This window comes from Arachis hypogaea, chromosome 3 (genome assembly GCF_003086295.3).
Source record: "Arachis hypogaea cultivar Tifrunner chromosome 3, arahy.Tifrunner.gnm2.J5K5, whole genome shotgun sequence".
In the NCBI taxonomy this organism is placed as follows: Eukaryota; Viridiplantae; Streptophyta; class Magnoliopsida; order Fabales; family Fabaceae; genus Arachis; species Arachis hypogaea.
Genome location: NC_092038.1, coordinates 57,941,797 through 57,954,257, shown reverse-complemented (window position 1 = coordinate 57,954,257; position 12,461 = coordinate 57,941,797). Strand labels below are relative to the sequence as shown.

The following is a 12,461-nucleotide window of genomic DNA, read 5'->3' as shown; positions in this document are numbered from 1 at the left end:
TGTTGAGTTATAGCCCAAAATTCAGTGGATGAGGTAAGATTCTCAAGAACCCTAGTAAAATGATTAATTGTGAGTGTTAGGTTTTGATTTATATAAAATGTGTGGTATTAGCTTGAATATTAGAGCTTGTTGGTGAGTGTTGATGCTTGTTGTTGGTGGCTTGGATTGTGGTTGGAAGCTTAGCTTGTGCTCAATTGGGGTTTCAGTACATATTGGAAATCGGACGAGGTATGGTTTCGGTTTTCTCTATGTAATATAAATATTGCACTTGTGCGTACGCACACCTCTATGCGTACTCACACTTTTTAAAAATCTCCCTGGGCGTGCGCACGCACACCCCTGTGCATACGCACATGCCCTGTTTTTCAAACTTAAACTTTATTTTTAACTATTTCACCTTCCCAACCAGCTTGTATACTTCTGTGACACTATTTTAAAACTTTTGGGCTTAATATCAGGCATTAAAACATGGGAAAGGTCATAGGAAATTTGATTCGGTATTATTTTGAAAAGTTAGAAAATGGTGGCTTAGGATTTTGGTGTACTGAGGATGGGTTTGGTGGAGTGAGAAAGAAGAATGGTACATGAATTGAGAAATTGACAAATTATTGAATTCGGAATGGAAATGTTGAATTTTCAGTGGTTGAGATGAGTCGAGGACTCGGGATGAAATGATGGATCCATGCTATACTAAAAAATGTTTTCTAAAAACTACTGAACTATTGTTTTATACTGAGATTATTGAGACGCTATGCGCCTGGCAGGGACGGCGGTTGGATCCCGCCCGTCGAGGTAGCGGCGGCGGCGTAAGGGCGGTGGTTCGTCATGCTTGCGTTGAGATGTAAGGTCAGTGGCAAGAGTATCCCGCTCGCATCCCTTTGGATCAATAGAGTGTGCAGGCACAAAATCCTGGACGGTGTTCCGAGCACCATATCTCGAGGGTTCCCAATGATGATTCCGAAGGGCAACATATCCATGGAGATGTGTCGGGTTGGCAGTTGAGCCGACAATGTGATATCACAGCCAATAGGACAGGCATTCATCATATGCATCTTCTAATTGTTTGTATGCTTTGCCGACTTGTAATTGCTTGCCTAAATGTATAACATGTCTAATTGCCTATTTGAATTACTTGATATATATATATATATATATATATATATATATATATATATATATATATATATGCCTATACTTGTGTTTTACTTGCATTGCCATTAATTGTGTTTTCTACTGGGATTAAGGAGGTTCGGAAGGCGGTGGCGATGGGATCGTATGGAGGATAGGTTGGTGAAGGCTGTGGGACAGCGGATAACTGTTAGATTAGAAAATCCATTAAGATAGACTACCCCTTTTAATTATATTAAGGTTTTAAGTTATGCTTTAAGATGAATCTTGTGATGGATATGAAGTTCTAGGATTGCCTTTGGCGTCCCGAGGTCTTATATTTTACATCACTGGGCACTGTTACCATACTGAGAACCTCTAGTTCTTATACCATATTCTGTTGTTGTTTTTCAAATGCAGGTCGCAACCCACCTCGGTGAGTTGTTCTGATGGTGACAGAGCGCAGTATCCTGTATACATTTTGGAGTCTTTTTGTTTATTTTGTATATGTCTCTCATCTTTTGTATTTTGCTTTTGCTTAGAGGCTTTACTTTGAGAGAAAAATTTGTATAAGCTATTTTCACTGTCATATTTTTGTATGGTCTGTATATAGCTAGTTGGCTTAAACTCCGCGAGCCGTGGCTAGATTCTTATACTATTATACTCTTGTATTTTGCTATATTGTATCTCTATCTAGCGCTTTAAGTTTGTAGCTTCGTGAGTACGTTTTGCGCTTTTCAAATTCTGATTTTGTGCTATATCTTTCATCGGACTTCTAGACTATATTAATTCTTTCTATATATTATATGTATAAGCTTTAGAACTGTCGTAACCTTTGATTAACCTTTGCTTTACGACGCGAGGTAAAGTTTAGGATAATTAGGGTGTTACATAATGCGCCTAATTCTATTTGAGTTTAGCCCAACATAATTATATGGTTATATAAATGTGTAGGAGCCTGTTTTATTTTTTACAACTATTATTGTTTACAATATAGCACAAATATAAGCATAAAGGGTTCACATTTTTACAATTATTAAGATATTTAATTTAATATACTAAAAAACAAGTACGCACTAAAAAAATTAGAAGGAAGTCTGAAAAATATTTATTTTAATTCGAAATTATAATTTAGAATATCTTAAATAATATATATAAAATTTAATATTTAAAACAAAATATTATTATATTTTAAATTTCAGATGTTGTTACATAACCTACCTTAATTATTTTGAATTTTAAATTTTAAATTCTCCAAATTTATATTTTTGTAATCGAATTAATGGACCTAATTTGAACTAAATTTTAAATTTTAACATTTACGGTACAAGTTTATTAGCTTAAATTGCATAGTATTTAACTGGAAATTGCAATTTAGTATATTTTAAATCATATATGAAATATTTATTAGTAATTTTATACTTTGTCTTAATTTTTTTTATGCTTTATTTTGTTGGATATTATCAGTTCTTATTCCTTTTGTTTGCCATTATCAGTTGTTTTTTAATTTTTTTTTCTCATGCTGAACATGGTGTTTATAAATTTTATTATTTTTATTGTAACTTTATTTTTTAAATTATCTTTGGATAATTTAATATTCGGTTCTAGAATTTAATATTTTAAATTTTGAATTCAGGCTTTAAAATATTTATATTATATAATTGGTTACAAAAAAATAATTTAATCAATTAAAATATATGTAGATTTAATAATTTAAATAACACTAAATTACTAGTGTGTACGATAGTTAATTTATTCATGTCAATTTTAAACTTTACTAATTGAGATATAAGATTTATAAATAAAAATAAAAATTAGGTTAATTGATTTTAAAGTTGAAATGAGTGTTTTTTTAGTAAGCATTAATATTCATAATATCTACTGAATATAGGTAATGAATAGTAAAAAAAATAAAAATAAAGAAGTTATTATATGGTTAGTGTTTAAAGTAGTTAGCTTAGTCATGTCAACTTTAGAATTTATCAATTGAGATATAGAATTTATAATGAATATATCAATATATGTGTTTTGTTAATTAAACTCAAAGGTTAAATTAGTATTTTTTTTATATTACATCAATATTCATAGTATTAGTGGAATATATGTGATGAATCACATATAAAAAAATAAGAGAGTTGCCATGTAATTAATATTTATAGTAGTTAGCTCATTTATATTAATTTTAGAGTTTATCAATTGAGACTTATAGTTTATAATAAACATAAATGTTAAGTTAACCTCAAAATTTAAATTAACATTTTTTCAGAATGTACCAATAATATTCATAGAATTTATAGAATATAAGTGATGAATCATATATAAAAAAAGAGTCGTCATGTGATTAATGATTATAGTAGTTAGCTTATTTATGTCAATTTTAGGATTAACCAATTGAGATATTGAGTTTATAATGAAAATAAAAATTGGGTTATTAATTGATCTCAAAATTAAAATTTGTGTTTCTTTAAAAACACTAATATCCTTAATATTTATAGAATATAAGTGATGAATGATGAATCATATATAAAAAAATAAGAGAATCGTTATGTGATTAGTGTTTACGGTAGTTAGTTTATTCATATCAACATTAAAATTCACTAATTAAAATTATCTTTAGAGAAGATTTAATATTTTGAATTTTGAATTTAATTATGTAAATTTTAGAATTCATCGATTCTCATACTATCTATGAAATATAGGCAATGAATTAGGGATTAAAAAAAATAAAAGAATTGTTCTATGGTTAATGTTTATAATGTTCAGCTTAATCATGTAAATTTTAAAATTTATCGATTGAGACGAAAGATTTATATTAAATTACAAAAATTAAAAAATCTTTTTATCATCCATATAACATAAAAATTTAGATGAATCATTTTCTTTGTCAATATAATTTTAATTAAGTCATTCAATCTAATTTTTATAGTGTAACTAATATATGTATATATTTTTTACAAACATTATATAAATTAGTATTTACGGTGTAAAAACTTAAGATTTAAATATAAAGGATTAACTTTACTGTTATTATATATAACTTAATATTTTAGAAAGCAAGTCTCAAAAATATTAATTTACAGAATTATATAATTTTAATTTTAATTTTTCAGTTAAAAATTATAAATTAATGTTTTTGTTATTGTATTATTATGAATTTCAATCAAAACACCGAACAATCAAACTTGCAACTTTTTTAATTTATCATTATGAAATTTTTATTTCAATTAAAATAATTTATTAAATTAGTGTAAAAAATATTAAAAATATAACTTAAATTATCTATAAATTATTTTATGTAATACATATAGACAGAGTTAAATATAATTTAAAACTATTTATTATTATTATTATTATTATTATTATTATTATTGTTGTTGTTGTTATTATTACAAATATCATTATCATTATTATTTGAAATATATAATTATTTCATATCAATTTTTTCATTTATATTTACCGTACTTTGCCCGGACATATTCATTAGCGAGACTCTGTTTGAAAAATTTAAAAAATTATTTTTTTTGAATTTTTGACTTATAAAAAATAATAATATTAATATTTAGTGTAATTTTTAAAATTAAATTATAATTTTTAAAATATTATTTAAATATTTATAAAAAATTAAAAACATAACTTCTCCTATAATAAAAATATTTTATTATATATTTTTAAAAATAAACACTTTTAAAATTAAAAAATTAAATATAAAATAATTTATTTATAAATTATTTTTAATATAAATATTTATTATTTAAGTTATTTTTTAATAAAATTTAATTAAATTATTTATCCAAATTAAAAATAATTCTATGATATTAAGAATTTTGAATACAGAGAATAAAAAAATATATAATTTTATTTTAAAAATTAATAACATATTTTTTAAATAAAGACTTAACTATCTGTTAAAATAAATTTTCGTCTCTTTATCATAGTAATATAGTATACACCTATCTTTCGTACATAGGTAAAGATTATTATTATTATTATTATTATTATTATTATTATTATTATTATTGAAAAACCCTATGAAAAGAAGAATCGGTAATTCGGTATAACACGGCCGGGTTGAGTTAGAGTCTCACCCACCATCCACTCGTGACTCACTCATTCCCAACCGATTTTCGCGTCCACTGCCACCGCCCGAACGATTCCAACGCCGGCCAACCGTCACCGTCTCCGGCAACTCTTTCGTCACCGGAATACTTCGAGAATCGGTAGGTCCTCTCGGATCTAGATCGTTTTCGCCGTATTTCAAGTAGGTTTCTTTTTTTCTTCTTTACCGCTTTCTACGATTTAGCTTCTTCGTCTTTATTTCCACTTGAGGTTTCATGATTCCCTTTTTTAAAAAATAATAAAAAGAAATTTGTGATTTTTGAGGTTTACGAAAACCTTCAGTTACTGTTGCTCTTTTTGCTGTTCAATTGCTTTAACTAGGTTATAAATATAATCTGATTCTGTGAATTAGCTTGATGATTGAACTCTGGAATTAACCTTTAACTAAGAGTAAGAACGTGGTTTACGAGATAACATTGAAAGGGGATTCTTGATGCCAACTTCTGCAAGCGAATTTCTAATATTTATGTGTGTATATATACGTATTAGGGATCAGGGGCTAATGTTTATAACTTAAAGACTTTAGACTTTAAATTTGAAGAAAAGAGAAAATTTGATTTTTCAAATAATAGGAAAAGGTATCTAGCTTTTACCAATAGGGAATTCATTCCTTTTTTTCTTGAGTTTATGTATAATAACTAATATATTAAACTGGCAATGATTACCAACTGAGAACAACATAATTTCAACTCCTCTTTTTTTTTTTTTTTTTTTTTTTTCCTCAAGTTACTATGTATGTCGGCAATTTTACAACATTGTTTTACTGTTTGATGTCAACATTTCATGAGATTTCATGCAGAAACTTTTTTCAAATTATGGACGGCTTAGAGCTAAATAGTAAACGCTGAATTATGATTTATTTGAAAATGGGAGATGGTAGATAGCTCTTCCCTGCCCCCTTGAGTCGATTGGCTAAATTAGAGACAAACACAAGGATACGATTCCGATATCAACTTTATTCATATATTTTGAAAAGAATCAATGAGCTCACTTCTAGTAACTAACCCAACCTTTCTAATGATTCAATCCTTAAGTGTTATAATTTCACATTGTTCCTAGTTTCTTGGCAGATAAATATGCTTAATAGTTTGCATTATCCAAAGGTGCCAACCAGCAATCCAACATGTAATACTTCCAAGCTCTAGAAAAGATTGCAAATAGTCTTAATACGTTGAATAAGTTATACAATTGATCTAAAAACATAGATATCCTAGATAGTTTTAGTTTTATACTTGCATGATGTGGCAATTACTTCCATGGTTTATTTTCAAAGATAAAAAAAATTATGTTACACTGGTTTAAAGCTCTAATATTTTGGCGGCTAACTCTATTTGCTATACATCACAATTGTTGGAACAGGGAAGGCTCTTACATTACTATGTCATAGTTTTGGTTTGTTATGTGCCTAATACTAGGCACTCGACCACTCATGCATATGTAACTGGAATTGTAACAGCTCAATTTTGGATATAATGCCTCCATTACGCTCCAGTGGATTTGTTGATCCCGGTTGGGATCATGGTATTGCCCAAGATGAGCGGAAAAAGAAGGTTAGATGCAATTATTGTGGGAAAATAGTTAGTGGTGGCATATACAGATTAAAGCAGCATTTAGCCCGAGTTTCTGGTGAAGTAACATATTGTGAAAAGGCTCCTGAGGAAGTCTACTTAAGAATGAAGGAAAACCTGGAAGGGTGTCGATCCAACAAGAAACAGAAGCACATTGATGCTCAAGCATATATGAATTTTCAGTCTAATGATGATGAAGATGATGAAGAGCAAATTGAGTGTAGAAGCAAAGGGAAGCAGTTGATGGATGATAGAAGTGTATCTATAAACTTTACACCTCTTCGTTCATTAGGATATGTTGACCCAGGGTGGGAACATGGTGTTGCTCAAGATGAGAGAAAGAAGAAAGTGAAATGCAACTATTGTGAGAAAATTGTTAGTGGAGGTATTAATCGGTTTAAACAGCATCTGGCTAGAATTCCTGGAGAGGTAGCACCTTGTAAAAATGCTCCTGAAGAAGTTTATCTTAAGATTAAAGAGAATATGAAATGGCATCGCACTGGAAGGAGACATAGGCAACCTGAGGCTAAGGAATTGATTCCTTTCTATGCAAAATCAGTTAATGATGATGATGATGATGAAGAAGAAGAAGATGAATATGAGCAGATGGAAGATGCTTCGCATCATGTGAACAAGGAAACATTGATTGATGTTGATAACAGATTGTCTAAAGGCTTTAGGAAGACCTTCAAGGCAATGCCGCCAAGTACTGGTCCTGAACCTGTATTGAGAAGATCTAGGTTGGATAACATATACCTGAAACTGCCCAAGAATCAGCCTCCTCAAGCTTTCAATCAAGTCAAGGTTAAGACTGGGCCCACTAAAAAATTGCGCAAGGAAGTCATTTCTACAATTTGCAAGTTCTTTTACCATGCTGGGATTCCTGTACAGGCTGCAGACTCCTTATATTTTCATAAAATGCTTGAAGTTGTTGGTCAATATGGACAGGGACTGGTATGTCCACCAAGCCAACTTATGTCTGGTCGCTTTTTGCAGGAGGAAATAGATTCCATTAGGAATTATCTCGTCGAATACAAGGCTTCCTGGGCAATTACTGGTTGTTCTGTAATGGCAGATAGTTGGAGAGATGTACAGGGAAGAACAATTATTAACTTTCTTGTTTCTTGTCCTCATGGCGTATACTTTGTTTCTTCAGTTGATGCTACTAATGTAGTAGAAGATGCACCAAATCTATTCAAGCTTCTGGACAAGGTGGTGGAGGAAATAGGTGAGGAAAATGTGGTGCAGGTAAAATGTTTTTTCTCTTATTCTTGTAGCATCCTCCTCCATCATAAATACCACCATGTAACTGTCATGAGTTATTTTGCAATAGAAATTACAACTGGAAAACAGAAAAGATGGAAGAATGATATGGAAGAATGAATCTGGAGATAGAGAGAAAATTAGCAAAATAAGAGTGAGCGTCTGAGCACTAGCAGCTCAGACTCTTCTAAGCCTAGCCCAAATGTTTGCCTACCTCCTACTCTCCTTGCACCCTTACAAATAATACACTTTTAACACTGCTGGGAATTTGGCTCTAACATTTTGTCTTCCTTATCCACTTGTCATGTAGGTCATAACTGAAAATACTCCCAACTATAAAACTGCTGGGAAAATGCTTGAAGAGAAGCGAAGGAATTTGTTTTGGACTCCTTGTGCCACTTATTGTATTAATCGAATACTAGAAGATTTTATGAAGATAAGATGTGTGGAAGAGTGCATTGAAAAAGGCCAGAAAATTACAAAACTAATATACAATCAAATATGGTTGTTAAATCTTATGAAAAATGAATTTACTGAGGGGCAGGAGCTTTTAAACACAGCTGGGACACAGTATGCCTCTAGCTTTGCTACATTGCGGAGCTTGTTGGATCATAGAGTTGGGCTCAAAAGAATGTTTCTATCAAACAACTGGATTTCATGCAGGTTCTCCAGGACAAATGAGGGGAAAGAGGTGGAAAAAATTGTCTTGAATGTCACGTTTTGGAAGAAAATGCAGTATGTTAGAAAGTCAGTAGATCCCATCATGCATGTACTTCAAAAGGTTTGTAGTGGTGAGAGCTTCTCGATGCCATACATATATAATGATATGTACCGAGCAAAACTTGCAATCAAATCTGTTAATGGTGATGATGCACGTAAATATGAACCATTCTGGAAGGTGATAGACAGTCATTGTAACTCTCTGTTTTGTCACCCACTTTACTTGGCTGCGTACTTCTTGAATCCCTCCTACAGGTATCGGCAAGATTTTGTGGCGGTATGTGAAAAATATTGAATGTTTCCTAGTTTTATAAAATTTTCAAATTTTATTCAACTTCTCTCCTGAAGCACATGTTTGATATACGACTGTAGCATTCTGAGGTAGTCCGGGGGCTCAATGAATGTATTGTTCGGCTAGAGCCAGACAATATGAGACGGATATCTGCATCAATGCAGGTAAGATGTTATTAGAGACTGCTACAAGATACTTGTATTATTAGATATATTTATTAATCTAGGACAAAGTGATGTCATTTCCAGATTGCTCATTATAATTCTGCACAAGATGACTTTGGAACTGAATTGGCAATTAGCACAAGAACAGATCTTGAACCAGGTAAAAACTGCTGTGTTGCTGCTAAATGCAACGTATACTGGGTTTCTGGTTACATTGCCTGTAGGTGCATAGACTCATTTAATGATAAATTTGAATTGATTCTTTTCCCCTTTTTCACGTCACTAGCTGCGTGGTGGCAACAACATGGAATAAGCTGCATAGAGTTGCAAAGGATAGCTGTGCGCATATTAAGTCAGACATGCTCAACCTTTGTGCGTGAGCATGAGTGGAGTATATATGATCAGATATACAGTAAAAGTCAAAATCGTCTAACACAGAAGAAACTGAATGACCTTATCTACGTGCACTACAACTTGCGACTTAGAGAATCCCAATTAAGAAAAAGGTCTAGGGACTCAAGGTCAACCTCTGTTGACAATGTTCTGCTAGAGCACTTACTCAAGGATTGGATAACGGACACCAATTTACAAAGCTCTGATGTTGATAAGGTACTACAGCTTTCTGCTCTCTTGAACATGAATGTATGATTGTGAAGCATTAGTTTTTGCAATATGTTACGTACCCTGAGGAGAATGTTGAGTCAGCAGTGCAGGCAGCTAAAAAAGGGAAGATAATAATCCCTTTACCTTATCATTATTCTAGACGAAATAATAAAGGAAAGGGAGGAATAACTGATTTAAATAACTGATTTATTTTAGGAAGCAATAACTGATTGAGTCAGTTAGAGGAGAATCAGGGACTGCATGATTTTAGGAGGCAATAACTGATTGAATCAATCAGAGGAGAATCAGGGAACTGTATGATTGTGAAGATTTCAATTAGAGAGAGGGTGAGGCAATAAAAGAAGGAACTGAATAGGTATTGAGGCAGGAAAAGATTTGGAAAGGCCTAGGCTAGGAGAGAAGAGGACTCTCGAAATTCCTCTGCTATCATTTTTCTATTCTATTGTAATTTCTGCATTTCCATTCAATAAATTCCAGCTGAGAGTATTTTGCCTATAGGGTAACCTGTTCAGTCTTTTTTTTCGTTGTACCGAGTGCTGTGGGAGCATTCTGTTGGTACCAGTTTTAACACAATACATGAGTAATGCTGTGCTTTTTTTATTGTAACTTGAATTCAAAGGGCATTCTAACCCAGATAATTAATTATGTCTCATTGGTTGAATACTCGAATGTTTGAATTAAAATTTGAAACCGAGGTTGTCTCTACTGAGTTTTTAATTTTTTTGTTTGTTTGTTTGTTTGTGCAGAACATCTATGATGGAATTGAACAAGATGATCAATATGAAAATGATTTAATTGATTATGATGATGGAGCTGCACGATCTTTGAAGGGAACGCTTGAGCTGGAAACTATGGCTGATTTAGCAGTAGGATCACCGGATGTAGACCATGCTAACATTAATGCTGCCACTGACAATGACTCTGATCTTAATTATTTTGATGATGATTTGAGCGAGTAATTAGTGACAAATCAAGATGATCATCCGGGTGTATAAATTATTTTAACCCTTGTAGAGAAATCATTTTAGATTGAATGCAATCTTTTTAGTTTTAGAGTCATACAATATGATTAGTAAGTCCTAGCATGTTGCTAATCTCACCCAATGGTATTGCTGCACGTCCATGATGAAATATGGCTTTGTACCATGTACGAAATACTACACTTGTAATTACTTTGTATTCATTGCGAAACCAAACAGGGATGATAGAAAGAGGTGGCCAACCTATGCTTTGTCACCGAAGCGCCCAAAACAATTTTGACGCACCAGTGCGCTGAAAAAGAATATGTAAATATACTTTTTCTTTAGGTTTATTCGGTTATAATTTTTAAGAAATGGGTGTTTTCATCATTCTTTATCTTCTCCCTTGTTTTCCTCAGTTTTTCTCTATCTTCCACCTAACAGTTGCAGGTTAACCTCCTTACCTCCATTTTCGCCTCTCAATTTTTCTGCATCTAAAGTCCGAAATGAAAAAATTAAGTGTCTGGCCCTGTGGCCTGTGCGTCTTGACTGGTCAACTAGTGGTGGCTGGTAGTAGTGTAAGGTGGCTCTACCTCTGTCTCTGGTCTTTGCGTTCTGGATCAAGCTGAATCTTCTCTTCTCCATGGACAAAAACCTTCTCAACCCCCAAATTGATGCTAGTTTTGGTGTCTTTGGCTAAAGTTCTGCATCCTTCAAGCTTCTTCGTAACAAAATTAATGTAGATTTTTGTACAAGATGTCTCTGGTACGGGTTGAGAGATGGATCGGGAACTTGCGGGTCGAGGCGGATGTCGGATTATCTGACTGGAGCAATGAGGGGAGGTATCTGCAAAGACACTCCGACGCTCAAGTCAGAATAGATCTGAGAGGTATAAGGTGTGAGGAATGAATGAATACCTGGAAGGACCTGGGTCCTCTATTTATAGGTGATGGTGGATATCTTATCTTATCTTGTTTGGCTATTAAGTTGGGGTCCGCCTGGTCGTTTGATTGGCGTGACCCTTTTTGTATTCTTGCGTCCGTTGCATTTTCTGAGGCGTGCTTTGTCAGTTTCGTTTTCCGAGGGAGTATTTATTGTGAGGGGACGTTTGTGTTACTTTCCTTTTTTGCCCTTGCATCCCATGTTTATCTGCAGGGATATTTACGTCTTTTCGTCCTTTGTTTTAAAACCGTTTTGGCTTTCCTACTATCCTTCCCTCGTTTGTTTCATTTTCCAGTTTTTCTTTATGGGAGCTTCTTCTCTTTTCTATTTTACTTTGGTGCTATTCTGCCTTTCTGCTGTTGTGCTTCTGCTTCTTTGCTCTAGTATCTCACGCTCGCATTTCCAGGTTGGTTTCCTTTTGCTCTTGTTTACTTTGCAGTGTTTGTTATTCTGTACTTGTCTGCTTTTTATTTCTGTGTTTAGTGTGGATTGGGGTCGCACCTTTGTGTATGGCGTTTCTGCTCTTTTTGTTGGTGGGTTTTATAAAGGGGGGATGAGCACCACTGTTTAGTTGGTAATGGGTAGTGGTATCTGTTTTTCCGTTCCCCCCGCCGTTTTCTGCCGTGTCGTTTAGGCTGACAGTGGTGCTCATCGCTGTTTTAGGTATGGCTCGCCGGAGGACTGAAGGTGTGAGAGCTCTGGTGAT

General features: G+C 32.9%; 1 protein-coding gene across 2 annotated transcripts; it reads left to right on the top strand.

The window, feature by feature from the left end:
- The first annotated feature begins 5,087 nt into the window (after positions 1-5,087).
- On the top strand, positions 5,088-11,203 carry LOC112790632 (uncharacterized). Of its 2 annotated transcripts, none has more exons than XM_025833116.3 (7): positions 5,088-5,365; positions 6,583-8,039; positions 8,365-9,051; positions 9,147-9,230; positions 9,315-9,390; positions 9,517-9,839; positions 10,601-11,203. In XM_025833116.3, exons 2-7 carry the CDS (start codon positions 6,696-6,698, stop codon positions 10,811-10,813), a joined length of 2,727 nt encoding a protein of 908 aa, XP_025688901.1. In that variant the 5' UTR covers positions 5,088-5,365; positions 6,583-6,695; the 3' UTR covers positions 10,814-11,203. The 2 variants fall into 2 exon arrangements, with proteins under 2 accessions (XP_025688901.1, XP_025688900.1); XM_025833115.2 differs by having other exon boundaries at positions 5,114-5,324.
- The last annotated feature ends 1,258 nt before the right edge of the window (positions 11,204-12,461 follow it).